The sequence below is a fragment of the Urocampus carinirostris genome, chromosome 12 (assembly GCF_059441175.1).
Source record: "Urocampus carinirostris isolate Australia breed hairy pipefish chromosome 12, RoL_Ucar_1.0, whole genome shotgun sequence".
Taxonomy (NCBI): domain Eukaryota; kingdom Metazoa; phylum Chordata; class Actinopteri; order Syngnathiformes; family Syngnathidae; genus Urocampus; species Urocampus carinirostris.
This window is the reverse complement of record NC_142360.1, coordinates 397,501-414,403: the sequence shown is the minus strand read 5'-3', so window position 1 is coordinate 414,403 and position 16,903 is coordinate 397,501. Positions and strand designations below refer to the sequence as shown.

General features: G+C 42.4%; 1 protein-coding gene across 6 annotated transcripts in view; it reads right to left on the bottom strand.

Moving 5' to 3' along the window:
* Nucleotides 1–10,307: 10,307 nt before the first annotated feature.
* Nucleotides 10,308–16,903, bottom strand: part of arhgef18b (Rho/Rac guanine nucleotide exchange factor 18b) — a 70,098-nt gene continuing 63,502 nt past the window's right edge. For 5 of the 6 annotated variants that reach the window (XM_088349103.1, XM_088349104.1, XM_088349105.1 and 2 more), the window contains one exon: nucleotides 10,308–11,406. In XM_088349103.1, the coding sequence (XP_088205229.1) occupies nucleotides 11,201–11,406 (206 nt within the window). In that variant the 3' untranslated portion in view covers nucleotides 10,308–11,200. The remainder of the gene's footprint in view (nucleotides 11,407–16,903) is intronic. The other variant, XM_088349108.1, reaches the window with a different exon arrangement.

Below are 16,903 nucleotides of genomic sequence, written 5' to 3'. Positions count from 1 at the left end.
ATCATGTCCTCTTTTGACCTGGGTTGGACCTCTTTGCTCTGTAAACTCTGCACGTTGCACTTGACCTCCTCTGCACTGGGCAGGTCTTCCGCTGCGATGCAAGGAGACACATCTGCAATTTTTCCGTTTCTTCTCAGCACCACAACTCTGTCCGTAGGATTAAATATTTTAACAGGTACCCATCCATCTCCCCAGAGTGGAGTAACAACTCGTCCGACAGGGACTTGTCTGGGCTTAGCCTTAGATTGGGTTGGCTCAACAACAACTGTGCTGCCCGCTGACCTCCCGGCCAACTCAGGTAACTTGCCCCAAATAACGTACTCGGTCCGTGGATTCAGCGTCACGCAACTCTTGATTTTCACTGTCCCTACCTTGTCTGGAATCCAATCACCTCTCCATCTCTCTGTGTTAGAAAGCATTGACAGGAATTGACTGTGGTTATCGGACAGACCGTTGTCAGTATTGGAAACTAATCTCCAATAGCCGTCAGTGCTTTTCAATTGAGTCAAAATATGTTTGATGGCATTGCTGCCAAGGATCATCTGTTCTGTCTGGCCTGGCACAACCATTACTGGCATTATCATTTGGCATCCGTAAACTGTGACGTGAATGTCGTACATGTCTCTGGGAGAAACTTAGTGTCCACCGCAGCCTACAATGACATAGTTATCGGCCGTGTAACTCATCATATCAGGGAATTGCTGCAGCAGGGACTTAGCAGTGTCCTCACTTACTGTACAAGCCATCGACCCGCTGTCTAACAGCGCTCTGAAAGTGGAGCCATCTTGCACAAGTACAGGTGTGTAAAACAGTTCGTCAGTCTCCGCTATTCTCTGAAACCCCTGAAAGATCAGCTTCTTTGATGGAGGTATCGTGTTGCTGTATAACTCATAAATGGATTTATTATCTTGCATGTCAGGCATCACATTAGTGGTGGGAGGCATACTCAGTTGATCTGCACTGTTCTCCCCTAAGCGCAGATCAGTCAGTTTCCCTGAGGCAGTGGAACAGCTTTCTTCACTGGACAATCACGTCGAGAATGCCCTGGGGCATGGCAGTGAAAGCAAAGGTTTTTGTCTCGGCAATGAGAGCGAGCACTGTGTTCGACTTCTTTGCAAATGATACATGGCTTGTCAGTGAAACCATTCATTCTGTCTCCAGGTCGCCTGGTTGGAGATCGCCTTCTCTCTTGAAACTGGTTAGGGGCACTACGTAGCAGAACTTTCTCCAACATACTAATAACGTCTGTTAGAGGGACATACTGTGGGCTTGAAGTCTGAGGTGGCTCGTGCATGAGGGTTGGACTATGGCTCATCTTAGCTTTGTGTATGGCAATTCCCGCCCTATTCGCAGGTTGTTGTAGGGAAGCTGCTTTGTAGCTCTTCTCAGCATGGTATTCATTCAGCACCTCTAGTACTTCACATGCTGACCACTTATCGATGGTTTTAGATCTGAAAGTGAGTGCCAGTTCTTTGCAAGGGCAGCTCCTAATAAACATGCTAGTTACCTCAATTTCAGGGTTGTCAAATGTTTTACCCTGCTCTCTCAAGCAGTCAGAGGCAAGGTCAGCTGCTCTGTTTAGTCTTAGCCAGTAGTCATAGGGGTCTTCCTGGTCTTTGGGCAAGGTTGAGTAAAAGTCAGCTAAAGGGACAGCAGAGTACTTGGTACAGCTAAAGTGTTTCCTGAGAAGACTATAAATCATGTCAGGGCGGGTATAGGGGTCTATATTACTGTTTCTAATGCCAAACCAAACTACATCTTTAGCTTTTCCTCTCAAATGCATAATGATTTCCTCGGCCTGCTCTTCAAGCCTCACATTACTCTTCTTAATAAATGTCCGCATTAGATCTTCCCACTCATGTACTTTTATTGAGTCTGAGCCATCCCCAATAAATGACGGTGGTTCCTTAACCTTTCTCTGTATAACCACCTGAACCTGTGATACATCTGACACATGACTAGGCTGACTCAATGTGTTTGCTACATCTTGTGTGGCAGCAGAGCTAGGAGCTACTATATTGTGCGACTGTATGCGTGAAAAATGCTACCAGCCAATTTATGTCCTATCTCCTGAATAATATTTGTCATTTGATTAGCTACACCCTCAGAAATGTCACTCGTGGGATTTGGCGTAGATGTGGGTCTGACCTGAGGTGAAGGTAGGCTGGCATGTTGGTGAGCTGCATTATAGGTGCCGACACTAGAAACTGCCTCTACTCTATGTGTAGCAACACCTGGGGTAGAACTATCAACAGAGGGGATGGGGGTAGCCATGCCCCTGCCCCTGCCAATGTGAATAGGTGTCTCAAATTGTGGAGCTAGCACATTGCTCTGGTTAAACATGTTTCAAAGATTAACAGAATTTTTTTTAAATAAGTCAAAATCACAAAATAAATCAGCAGCCTGTGTAACACGTCACTGTATAGCACACTTAGTTATCTGCATCACTGTGACACTGCACGGTAATGAGCTTAACGATAACGCTCATGTAACTAAAATTTCAAATACTGTGAGCTGATGTGGCAGGTAGGACAGTCCTTGGTTCGGAGAGTTTGATAGAAGTCACAGGTCACGGCACCAATGTAACCGCGGTGTGCTTGTCTCACAAAAGATCCACAAATAACGTGGACTGGATGATGAGGTTTTTATTATTACAGTTTCTGCAGATGAATGAGTCACAACATTAGCTTTTCTGCTGGCTTTGATCTCTACAAGGGGAATTAATATTTTAGTAAAACAGAAACAAAACGAAAATAAATCTAAACAGCTTGACAACATCAATCACATTGCTGTGCATGTTGAGAGATTTGTCAGCTGTGGTTATAATGCTTAAAATTAACTTCTTTTGTGGAGCACCAAAAGATGTGTCTTACCAGTAGCAGTTCCCTCTGAAGTTTTTTTAAATGGGAGTTCTAGAGATGCTGGGATAAGCCACAGATGTGTACGTTTACATTTCAAACAATCATTAACCACAAGTTACTGCTCAGCAAAATCAGTCTAATTCAACTAGTATAATTTCCCTCGACCTACTTTTGAAGACAAGGCTAGCAGACCTTCTTTGTCCTCTAAGAAGTGATTAACATTCAAAGATTAGCATCAGTTAAATATTCAGTACATTCGAACAATTCCAATTCAAGATCCACAAAATGGTCAGACTAAACTTTAAAAACATTTTCTGAAAAAAAGAACAGAGGACGACAAACGGCAACACAAAAAGCCAAGGAAAGTGAGTTCAAAGAAGAACTTTATGACTTGTTTGACATTGCTCAAGCTAATGCTCAACATTATGACAATTCCAGAAGACAAAGAGTTTTTGTTGGCTCAAAGAGCAAAGGGAAGAAAAGGGTCAATGACAGGTGTTGACAAAAAAATTAGCTGAGAAAGAAAAAAGACTGAAAGAAAAACAAGAAAAGACCTTGAAAAGAGGCCTAAAATCTGAAGCTGAGCAAAGAATTGCGAATGACTCAATTCAACTATCATGAAGTAGTAGTAGTTCGGAAGATGATAAACCAGGAACAAGTCATGACATATCAGATTTATTCTTTAAAAATATGGATGTTTCGATCCCAGTTCCGTTTGACTAGAAGGGAAGAACAAGCACTCCTTGGCGTGTGTGTCTTCACAGTAAGGATCTACGTGAAGGCCTGGATCATGGCACCTCTTGCTGCAAGTACCCCTTGCACTGATTTGCAGCGTTTAAAGTCTTTGGTGGAATATTCAAACATCAATGCTGCAATATCTAAGGCTCTTCAGAAAATTTCCAATCACCTGTGGTATCTAACACCAGAAACGGTTACACTCGCTTTGTTTGACAATCAAGTCAGTGCATCAACGAAACAACTCATGGTGGCTGCAATGAAAAATAAGGACAACATAGATGAAACTGCTGAACAGGATTTTCAAAAGAGGATTTAGACACTGTTACTAGCAAATATATAAAAGACTGCCCTCTAGATCTAGCACTTTCTTCAAAATCATGGACCTTCCTGTTGGCTATCTTGATGTTGAACCACAGGAATGGGAATCACGGGATGGCTTCAAACAAGCTTTGGAAATTGTTCAGGCAATCAGTGTGGTCAATGATCTTGCAGAACAAGGTGTGGCGCTGATTCAGGAATACTGTGGTCATATCACAAACGATGAAACTGATCTGCGGGATCTGCTACAAATTGCTGAAAAACACCACAAAACTATTCCTGACAGCCGTAAAGAGACTCTAATAAAGGACTGAGTTTTTCTTCTTGTTTGTATTATCTACCTAAACCATCATTATTTTGTGTGTATAACCGGCTTAATGCGCGCTAATTCAAATTTATACAGTGTCTAAATATCAACTTACATGACTGAAACTTCTGCTGTGTAGTTTTTGATGGAAGTGGAACATTTTTGTGGGGTAAGATAAAAGAATACATGAAAAAAAAAATTGTCACATAAGCTCCACCCTAATACACACATTACACACACATTACACACACACACACACACACACACACACACATATATATATATATATATATATATATATATATATATATATATATATATATATATATATTATTCATATGTAATAATAATGCAACTTAATTGAAAATGTCGAAGCTTTATTTTTTGAGAAATGTTCTACTCTGATTCATTATGTTTTTCAAAATATGTGGAAGGTGTCAAGGCATGTGTGGGGACAGGACAGGATAAGTTTCGAAGATAAGCTTCAAAGGTAAACTTGATATATTTTTCTAATATATAACATATTATAGCAGGGGTCTCCAACGTGGTACCCCCTAAGATTTTTGCAGGCCTGTTCTGTAAATAGCCCACCAGTGCTGTGTCATTGTGATTTTCTATTCAATTTATTTTTTGTTGGTTGCCTATTCCATTCAACCCTATTTTTAATTTCAAACAAGCTCATAACGTGATAACACGATAAATTGTTTTTTAGAAATTCAAATAAATACATTCCATTCAAAGCGCTGTATAAATGAAGGCCATTTACCAAAAAATATTGAAGTATTAATTATTATTTTTAAGCAATTCATTAAAAAGAATGAGAATCTCTTCACTTTTAAAACAAAATTATTAATTTATTTTTGTATTGATTTATTTTACAGGAAAAACAACAAAAAAAAGTCCAATTTATCTGTTTTGTATAGCCAATGAGCGAAAAATGTGCATTTCTTTTAACTTGCTTTTTAGCCAGCAATCTTCCAACATTTATGGCTATTTAGCAATCTAGCTAGTTTTTTACATTTCACTACATGCTATCTCGCTAAAATCTTTCATTAGTTATCAAGCTAAATTTGGTCTCCTTTCTAACAAGCTGTCAAGCTTTTTTCTAGCTTTCCATTTGCCTGGCTTTTAACTCTTAGCTAGCCATCTTTCTCCCTTATAGGTTTTTTACCTGTCAATATTCTAGCTGACTAGCAAGCTCCCAGTACTTTTTAGCTGTTTAGCAAGCCATTTAGCCAAGTTGTTTTTTTGGAAATTAATATCTAAGCGGGCAGCACGGCGGGGCAGTGGTTAGCGCGTGTGCGGCACAGTTCTGAGGTCTTGGGTTCAAATCCAGCTACCAACCTTTCTGTGCGGAGTTTGCAGGTTCTCCCCGTGCTTGCGTGGGTTTCCTCCGGGCACTCCGGTTTCCTCCCACATTCCAAAAACATGCATGTCAGGTTAATCGACCGATCCAAATTGTCCCTAGGTATGAATGAGCGCGCGAATTGTCTGTCCCTTTGTGCCCTGCGACTAGCTGGCAGCCAGTTCAGGGTGTCCCCTGCCCACTGCCCGGAGATGGCTGGGATGGGCTCCAGCACCCCCGCGACCCTACTGAGGATAAGCGGTACAGATAATGGATGGATGGATGGATGAATATCTAAGTGGGTGCCCTTTGATCTAACTAATAACAAAAAGTAGCTCTCACCTCGAAAAAGTTTGGAGACCCCTGTTGTATAGTGAATTTTGAAAAAAAAGTGTAACCACATCTCTGGGATTAAAAAAAAAAAAAAAGAAAAACATAAAAAATGTTAACAGCAACCAAAAGATTTGTTGTAATACAGACAAACGCAACAACAACAAAAAACACACTAGAAGTTCAGCACAATTTCCCTTTTTAATACTAAGACAGTCTGTGTTCACAATATCCTATTTTTTTGCAGTTAATATAATCAAAATGATATTAAAAAAATCTATTGTGCACTACTAACGCTATCAGGCAGTTGCTGGTATTTACAAACTCAGTCAAAAAAAACAATCATTCTGCGTTCAAGTATGCTACTATGCAAAGTGACTAGTGTAAAAATCGTCAGCGGAAGAATAATTATTCACATAAAAGATACCCCAAAAAGAAAAGTCTGTTTATGCTGGCGAGTTTAGTGTTGTGACTGGCTGGCTACAAAAAGAAAACACATTTAAGACATCTAAAGTGATTTTTTTTTTTATGCCCTCATGCTTCAAAAAAAGCTTACATCATCAGGCGCAGGGATGCTGCTGGAATGTTAATTTCCCTGCGGGGATGAATAAAGTATCTATCTATCTATCTATCTAGAACCAGTTAGCATCTTGTAATTAGCATCAACATGGAAACAACAGCAAAATATCCTGATGGGCTTTGATTATGCTTCTGTAGTTTCATTTTCATTCAATTCTGAATGTGAAGTATACTTGAAAACGACTAATTCCTCAATACTTCGTGTCCTAAGTGAATCGCAGGTTAATCTATTATCTCTGATCGCATATTGCTATGAGTGGGTGACTGGCATATTGCTTTTTTTTTTTGCCTTGAGAGGGAAACAGCGGAGCACAGTTGTGATGTTAATGAGGACCAAACCTCCCGATAAATGCAAAATAGAGCACACCCCTACCCAAACACGCATCCTGCAGACCTGGGATAAGAGATCTCAGCCACATGGGTGCTGTTCATTTTAGGTGTAAAGAACGGGGGGTGAAAAGCTACCAGGTATGACACAAATTTCTTTCACGGCACCAGCTCTCAGCAATTGTCGACTGGGGATAATGGATCACCACCAAAACAATTCAGTTCATTTTAGGTGGGGCAAAATGGCATGTTTCATCGACCGAACCCCCCCCAAGAATGTGCTGTACCAGTCCCTGCTTGCAGTAATATGGGATTGGGATAATGATCCTAGACGCATGAATGCAGTTCATTTTAGGTAAAAAAAAAAAAAAAACTGCAAAAAACAGCAGCCAATCCCAACTAAAGTGGACTTGGGATAATTGATCGTGGCTGCACAGGTGCTGTTCATTTTAAGCAAAATGAACAGGAAAAAGGAGGTGCCACGCATGGAAGAAATATTCTGTCTTGTACCCTGCTCTCACCATTAGTTGACTGGGGCTGATGGATTGTGCCAAAACAATGAAAATCATTTTAGGCAGGGCACAATGGCAAGCTTCAGCAGCAAAAACTGAAAAAATAAAATAAAAATAAAGAAAAAACAGTGGGTTTTTCTCTTTGGTCTGCCAGCCCTGCCCTCACTAATAGGCAACCAGGGATAATGGTCTGCAGCCAAAACTGTTTAAATTTAATTTTAGGCGGGCCAAAACGGCATGCCTACTGACAAAAGTGCCTTCTGCCGATCCCTGCTCACAGTAAAAAGCTGTCGGGGATAATTGATTGCAGCTGCACGGGTGCAGTTGATTTCAGGTGGCAATAACGAAAAAACAAAAGGCTATTAATGCAGTCTCTGCTTGCAGCAAATCAGGGATACTGGATTTTGCCCACACAGGTGCAATTGACTTTTGGGTGGACAGAAAGGCTTGAAAACAACGCACACTCCCGGCAGTATGCGATAGGGATTAATGGATTGTGGAATATATTTCAACCGACAGTGCCCTGAGGATGTGAAGTAGCGAGGGAATTACATTATTCATTCTGATGATTTTTAAACTATGTTTTCTTTTTTTTGCAGGGAAAACTGAAACATGGGAAATGTACCTGCTGCAAAATATTTACTCACCTGTGGTTTATTATTTCTGAGTGGATTTCAATCACATTTGCTTAATTGGATGAAAAAGGCTGTTCTACAACAATCATGTTTTGATATCAACCAACTGAATATCACATTTTATTTTTAACTACACCAAAAAATGCATTCTTCCATTCTGCATCTGTCGCTTTTGATTCGAAACATACAAAAGGTTTTGGCCTTAGCTGGATGCCTTACTGGCCAAAACAGACGGCATCAGTTTGTTTGCCAAACTGTCAACAATGCCGAACAGGCCACTGGATAAATGTGGAATTAAAATATGAAAAATACTGCTTGCTCAGGAGTTTTGCAGAAGGCTCAGACAACATTTTTTTCGTTTTGTTCTTATTGTAGAGCTGTTTTTTGAGAATATCAGTACGCTGGGATTAAATCATTAAAAGTAAGACTTGCCTGAGATCATGAGCCTCTTTGGTGGAGTGACACAAGCACAGTTCTTGCTAGTGACAAGACATGAAAGCGAAAACAAAAGACTAAAGGAGATGAATACATCTGGAGCGGCTGAAAAGAACCGATAGCTGGCATTGGTCAGACTTGGTGTGAAGGTCTTACTTTAGCGGCTAGTGAAAACAAACTAAAAAGAATCAAGAAAAATACATACATTTTCAGGTTTTCTTGTACTAAAACAAATCCACAACTTATAGTTGACTAAACTTTCCCAACTAATGTTAATACTTGCAAGTGTAACAAAAGACAGTAGACAAGCATGAGGGATAAACTCGAATGGGTAAAAAGACCAAATAGCTAGAGTTGGTCAGAGCTGGTTTAAGAGGCTAACTTTAGCAGCTAGCGAAAGGGGACTCAGTAACAGAACTCAGCGATGTTCCCTTGCATAACCAGCAGTGGACCCTGAAGCAAAGTGGCTAAAGAATGAAAGAGTGGAAAATTTATCTCGGCGATAATAACATGCAGGGCTCAGCTCTTTCAGGTCAGTTGCTATTAAGTGTTGAAAGCACCAACGGGACCAGCTAGTTTAGAAAATATGGTCATTTGGACTGTTTCTGAGATAGTGAATGCGTTTTTTGTCAATAATTGAATCAAATGTGTTTTATTTTAAATAATGAAGTGTTTTACACCAATAAGGGTTGCTATATACAATTAAAAAAATTGAACATTCTTTTCTCCAGACAGGGCTACTCAGGCCTTCCTTTCCCCGATGTGTACTGTCACGTGTTGAAACAGATCAGAATTATTTCATACACAGTGGGTCTTTAGGTTAATGGATGTGTTGGGATGGACATCTCCATGTTTCTTTAATAAGTTAGGCATTTTTCCTGATGGCTAAAGACACAAGCTGATACATTGGACATTAAATAAAAATATATATGAAATACAGATATTAATGTGATAAAATCTGATCACTTCTTCCCCTGCAAAGAGAAATCACCAGGAAGCGGCAAGATGTCACGAATGTGTCATAACAGCATGATGTTGTCTGCATGCTCGACCTTCAAGCTTTGTCCTGCGAGTCTCGGCATGAGGAAATTTACAGTACAAGAACGTTTTTTTCTCTCTTAAACAGCTGGACCCCAAAAGTCTAAAATATACAGTAAGACCTCGGTTATCGCGGTTAATGGGGACCAAAACCACCCGCGATAAGAGAAAATCCGCGAAGTAGCAGCGCACCTTCAAAAAAAAAAATGTTTTTTTTTTTTTTAATTATTTTTTAGACCCGGTTAATGGGGACCAAAACCACCCGCCCAAACTGAAAATCTGCGAAGTAGCAACGCCACTTCAAAAAGGAAAAAAAAAGTAATAATAATAAAAAAAAATAATTTAAATTATTATATTTTTAGACCCGATTAATGGGGAGCAAAACAACCCGAAAAATGGAAAATCTGCGAAGTAGCGACACCCCTTCAAAAAGGAAAAAATAAATCAGATCTCATTATCTGCACCGCTTATCCTTATTATTCGCGAGCGAGCCCCTAACCTGCGGCGCGGGTACTTCCGGGCGCGATACGCACGACACCGCGACAAGCCGAGCGGGTCGGGCTCTCCGTGCGGAGGCCGGCCTGTCGGAAGCGCAGAATTTGTACGGGAGTCGGATTTGGGCACAACACCGGCGCGCGGTTTTGGTGCGGCTTCCGCTTCACCGCCGTAATGCATAATAGTCTTTGAGATCCCGTCAGCAAACACGAGCTTTAACGTGCGCCACGAGCACCATGCTAAGCCGGGAAGGCTCTCGACTTACTCTGGCCGTACTGAGTGTACTGGTAGCCCACGGCTGCCACTGCTGGGTCCACGCGGCTTCCGCTTCACCGCCCTCTAACCCCCACAGGCCCCCCCTACCCCTTTCCCCCCCAACAAGGGCTGTGTAGCGCCATGTAGAGCCATCGCGGCCCGAGCAGGAGACGTGACGTTGGTGACTTTTTCATCCGCGTTAACAAACGCATTTTGTAGAATACGATCGCGCTTTATTGTTTAAATAAACGCGATATATAGACTAAGATCGCCCAAATATTTTAATTAGCTCCCTTTATGGTTTCAATAAGCGTATTATATAGAATACGATCGCTTATGTCGGAAGCGCAGCAGAATGCGCGTTCACGCGAGGGGGGGAGGATTCTGTACGGGAGTCGGATTTGGACACAACACCAGGAAACGAGAACGGCGCGCCGTGCTAGGGTCGTCGGCCGACGGGGATTCCCGCAAAAAGTAGCGACGCCCCTTACAGACCGCGAAGCTCTGAATCCGCGAACGTCGAACCGCGAAGTAGCGAGGTCTCACTGTACTATGATTTGATATAAATTCAAAACAGTTTGTGGTCTTACCACCCAAGTCAGCAAATTTAGGTTTTCGTTACAAAATCAAAACAATGTAAAAAATTGACTGAAGCGGGGTCAGGTGCAGATTATAGGTGTAGTGTAAAACACGTGCTAAAGAGCTGGAAAACGGCACCTGATTGAAGAAATTAAAAAAAGTTCAATGACAACATAATTAAGAACACAAGCAACTAAATTATCCAGACTACGAGTTTGACATCTGTACAAACCATTTTTGAAAAACAAAAAGAAACTCTTTCAAGAGTCACCAGTATTTACACTGTGCAAACCAACCATCAAGCACTCTGGCCGCACCTGGCAGTCCTGTCTTAAAAATCGCCGGCTGGAGTCTTTGGATCCTGGGTTAAAGAAGGCCGAAGTTTCCGCCCGTCATTTTTGTTTGCATTTAAGAAAGACCGCTGGGTGGCTTAGCCTCCGCATAGTCTAGAAGAAGATGACGTCTTCCTTGTTAAGGTCTTCGGGGTGAATGTTGACGAGCACGCAGGGATTGGGCCCGAGACCTTGGGGGTGTTGCGGTGCCGTGATGGCGGTGGGTTGCACAGGGGACTTGTGGAAAGTTGCCGCCTGACTGCTGGTTAGAACTGAGGATTTTGAATCAAGTCCGAAAACATCCAAAGGGCTTTGATAATCTAATGAAAGGGACAATAAGTTAGTGTCATGGTACAAACAAACGTACTTTACAGTAGGGCTGCAACGACTAGTCGATGTTGTGGACACAAATAGATATTAAAACGTTGACAATGAATAGTCCAACAGAGTGAGGCATCTTCATGAATATAATCTTTGCTCACAGTTGATCATGTGCAGGGTTGGGAGGATTACTTTAAAAATGTAATCTGATACAGTTACTTGTTGCCTTTTTAAAAATGTAATCAGTAATCCTAATACAGTGAAAGTCTGTGAGCTAGTGTCGCAACTTTTTTATTGTTATTTTTTGGCGCCTTCATTGGAGTGCATTTACTCACCGACTGAGAATCAGAGAGCAAGATAACGAATTGAAATCCAGTACTTACTTTAAATATTTTGAAGTATTTTTTGGGCCACCTTTATGTTGTTTTAGGGGGAGGCGCCCCTAATCAAAGCCCTGCAGACTGCCTGGCTGGGTGTGCGCAGGAAAGAACGAGAACGAGAGAGAGATATGCATAGTTTAGGCAGCACGACGAAGAAGCAGGACATAAATGCTTAGTGAGAGAAAGAACACAGAGCAGGTTCACCGGTCAAAATACAGTATGAACGACGCTATGATATGAATTGGCCGATCGGCATCATATATCTCAAGCCAAGAAGTGCTGGTCAGTCAGCTGCTCCTAGCTCCCACTCATCGGCCGATTGAAATACTGCCCGAGTTTTTTTCCAGAGACTTTCTCCGTTGGTGCGGTAAGCATTGGTTTTCTTGAGATTTTCATTTTTTCAAATTGAATCTTGGCTGCCCGAAAGGTTCCTCGTGGTGGAAGAAGGGTGTTTTTTTTTCAATTACCGTATTTTCCGCACTATGAGGCGCACCGGATTATAGGGCGCACCCCGAAAAAATTGTTTTTGGTCCTATTTTTGACATACATAAAACGCACCGGATTATAAGGCAACGTGGACAAAACAGTCAGATAGTTCAGTCAAACTTATTACCCCCTTAACATTCCGAAAGCTTGCAAAGACGCAAATACGTGTCGAGAACACGTGCGGATGCGGTGTCCGTACGATGTCACTCAAATGCATTGTTCCATCATTCGGAAGGTTAAAGTCTTGGGATTCAAGAAATGCCAACCATTCCTTAGTTTCTATTTTCTTTTTCGCTCACAACTTTACTGTATATATGACAATAAACACTTGGAATTGAGTTTAATTTAAAAATGGACACTCCATTCCATCCATTATCTGCACCGCTTATCACAGAAACATCGAGTTCAGTCTGAAACAAGATACAGGGATAATATATATAGCCTAAGTAGCTCACCAAAGTCGTTGTGTTCATAATAATGTGCAGCCGTGGTTCTCTTATATCCGTGAGTTTAGTAAATCCAGGAGAATAAAATATTTACAAATACAAAATAGTAAAAAAATGCTTTCTGTATGCCGTCAGCCACGTGCTATACGCATTCATATTTTTCGGCCAATTGCAGGCTTTGTTTTGCCGTTCAAGCCAATGCCAGCCTGTAAATGATAAAAAGGATCCTCCCCTTGACCTCCGAATAACTTTAGCCAATAGTGATCCATTCAAATGATGATTGACACATTGGTTAGCCAATGAAACGCCGGTAAATAAATCCCAGCATACACCGCGGACGACTTGGCGTTTGGGGGAAAATCTAGTCGGCGGCTGCAAGTTAGTTGCAAGACTTTGCGAATTAATATTGATCCATAAATAAGGCGCACTGTATTATAAGGCGCATGGTCAGCTTTTGAAAAAAATAAAGGCTTTTAGGTGCGCCTTATATTGCGGAAAATACGGTAAATGTTTTTCACCTAGCAAAGTAGAGAACCAGCGTTAACTGAAGTGCGAAGTAGCAAGGGGTCTCTACTATAATATTGAAGTCATGTAATTTAATTACTTTTGGAAAACTAAAACAATATGTGCTAAAAAAAATAATAAAGAAACAATAAAAATAAAAGAATGCATTTTGTTCAAGATAGATGAAAAATGTATTATTGAAACAAAAAAAATCAGAGGAAACCAAGTTTAGGTAAATGCTAGTCGTCCTCCAAAAAATGCTCCAATTTTATGTAGTATAGTTAATTAAGCAAAAGCAATATACTTATATATCTTTCAAATCGCAGACAAGATATGTTAGTAGGTTTTAGTTTACATTAAGAAGACGTTAAAACCCAATATCATTTTCAACACACCACCATATTTGTTTTACTTTTTTGAAGTGTGGATCACAAACCTCTTGAAATTATTCAGATTTACTAGGTTAATAATTCTCACGACATAACAATACAGTGATCAAAATAGGGGATTTGGAACAACTATTAACAACAAATTCTCTCTCTCTCTCTCTCTCTTATTTATATATATATATATATATATATATATATATATATATATATATATATGCTTGGGGTTGTCCATCGATTCGATGATGACCATCTTCTTTTATTTGTGAGTCTGCTGATGTTTGAACAGTCCGATCCTGGATCCACAGATGCGGTTACAGACAGAGCATGTGAAGGGGGTGCTGGGGGGAGCAGGGGTGGCCTGGCGAGCATGTCTCTTTGCACACTTTGCTGCACGGTGTTGCATGCGCTCTTCATGTAATCCACTCCCTGTGAGCAGTGGGAGCGCCAGAGGTCTCGGCAGGAAGCAAGTTCCTCCAGTGAGGAGAGGTTTATCCGACATCTCTTTAGGATGTTCTTCATTTGGTCTTTGAACCGCTTCTTCTGCCCACCAGCACTGCGTTGGCCTAGATGTAACTGACCATAGAGGATACGGCGTGGCAGTCTGTGGCTGGGCATTCGAACAACATGCCCCAGCCACCCGAGTTGGCGTTGGGCCATAATGGACTCCATGCTGCAGCTGCCTGCCCTCTCCAACACCTCTGTGTGCGGCACTCTGTCCCTCCATGTGATGCCAAGGATCTTCTGAAGACATCTTACATGGAAGGTCTCCAGGCTCTTCAGATGTCGGCTGTAGATAGTCCATGCCTCACATCCATACAGTAATGTAGTGATGCATACAGCTCTGTAGACCAGCATTTTGGTGTGGAGTCTAAGGTTGTCGTTTTGAAAGACCCTTCTCCTTAGTCGACTGAAAGATGCTGATGCTTGCTTGAGACAGCTCTGGATCTCATCATCCAATGAGCAGGTGTCAGACACTATGCTCCCCAGATATTTGAAGGTGGGCACCATGAGCAGGTGTTCCCCTGCTGCTGTGAGGATTATTGGGTTTGGTGGGAGGTCAGCACTGGACTGACAGAGTACCTCTGTCTTCTGGGTGTTGATCGTCAGTCCCATTCTGGTGGATGCAGTTACAGCTGCCGAGAGAATGTTTTGCAGAGCCTCTGGTGTATGGGCAACCAGGGCACAGTCATCGGCGTACTGTAGCTCAATGATGGTCTCTGAGGTCAGCTTGGTAGTTGCCTGTAGCCTCCTGATGTTAAACAGGTTACCATCAACCCTGAAGTTGATGGTAACTCCAGCCTGCTTCTCCATCCTTCTACGTAGCAGTGTTGTAACGCAGACAAGGAAGATGTTGAAGAGAACTGGAGCCAGGTCACAGCCTTGCCTCACTCCAGTTTCCACGCCAAAGGGCTCTGAGCTGTGTCTTCCAACTACCACTCTGGCCGTCATCCCTGAATGGAACTGTGCAAGAATGGAGAGAAACTTGGGTGGACACCCAAATCTCTTCAGGACTTGCCACAGTAGGTCCCTGTTCACTGTGTCAAATGCCTTTGAGAGATCGACAAAGGCGATGAACAAGTCCTTGTGCTGCTCCCGGCATTTCTCTTGGAGCTGACGTGTCACAAAGATCATGTCGACTGTTCCCCTGTCCTTTCAAAAACCACACTGACTCTGGCATGACGTGTTCCGATATTGTGGAGATGAGTCTGCGCAGCATGACCTTGGCAAGGACCTTTCCAGCAGTGGCCAACAAAGAGATACCCCTACTGTTGGAGCAGATGGATTTATCTCCTTTATTCTTGAAGATGGTCACAATGTTGGCATCTTTCCACAGTTGCGGGACACACTCTCGTCTCCACACCTCTGAATTGTGGTGAAACAGTGTCCGTGTACAGAGGAAGCCTCCTACCTTGAGAAGTTCAGCTGGGATGTCGTCAGGTCCAGGGGATTTATTGTTTTTCAGGGTTTTGACTGCATACAGGATTTCATTGAAAGTTGGCTGGAGGTCGAGGTCTGGCAATGTAGGATGTTCAGGGAGCTCTGCAAGGACAGTTGGGTCCACTGGGGTGGGCTGGTTGAGCAGGGTGTTGAAATGCTCAGCCCACTGCTCCACTATCATAGCCTGATCCTTGATTAGAGATGTTCCATCAGCAGATCTAACAGGTGCCAGGGAGCAGTTTCTGGGGCCATAGATGGTTTTTACTGCATCATAGAAACTGTGCATGTCGCTTCTATCAGCGTGAGACTGGATTTCATTGGCTTTTGAAATCCACCACTCATCTTGCAGTTTTCTGAGAGTTGTCTGGGCCTCGGAACGAAGGGCTTGCCATAGCTTTTTATGGAATTGAGATTGTGGGTTGTTCAGGGTGGCTCTGTGCGCCTTGTGCATTCTGTCCAGGAGGGTTGAGATCTCTCCGGCATTCTGGTCAAACCAGTCCTGGTGTTTTTTGGTTTTAAAACCAATGGTTTGGGCTGCAGTGTCAAAGAGGGTGGTAGATATATAGGTCCACTTCTCATCCATCCCAGCCTCTGAGATGACCAGCTGCTCAATGTCTGCCAGCCTCTCAGCTAGCGAGCAACGGAAGTTGTCAAGGGTGTCGCTACTGGATGGTTTGGCACAGTTGAGTGTCTTCCTCTTTGAACCACCCTGACGTGCTAGGGGCCGGACATGCATTCTGACCTTTGTCAGAATCATGCGGTGGTCGGTCCAGCAGTCTGCCCCACGCATAGCTCTTGTAATGAGCATGTCCTTCAGGTCAGCCCTCCTCACGATCGCGTAGTCGATCAGGTGCCAGTGTTTGGACTTGGGATGCATCCAGGATGCCTTATATTTATTCTTTTGTTGGAAGATGGTGTTTGTGATGGTAAAGTTATGCTCCGCGCATAGACTAAGAAGTCTCATGCCATTGGAATTAACTTTTCCAATGCCATGGGCATCAATCAGTTCTTTCCGACTCTTGCATTGAAATCACCAAGCAGCATGATTTTATCATTCCTCGGGATGTGACTGAGGATGTAATCGAGTGCCTGGTAGAAGCGATCCTTCTCTTCATCATTCGATGGCAGTGTTGGTGCACAGAAACTAACTAATGTGACATGTCTGCATTTTGCAAGTGGGATGCGAAGAGTCATTAGTCTTTCACTGACACCCACTGGTGACTCTGTGAGCTTCAGCAGTAGGGTGTTCTTAATTGCAAAACCAACTCCGTGAAGATGGTGTCCGCCCATGGGGTATCCCTTCCAAAAGAATGTATAACCCTCTCCCTCTTCATTGAGTGAGCCCTCCTCAAG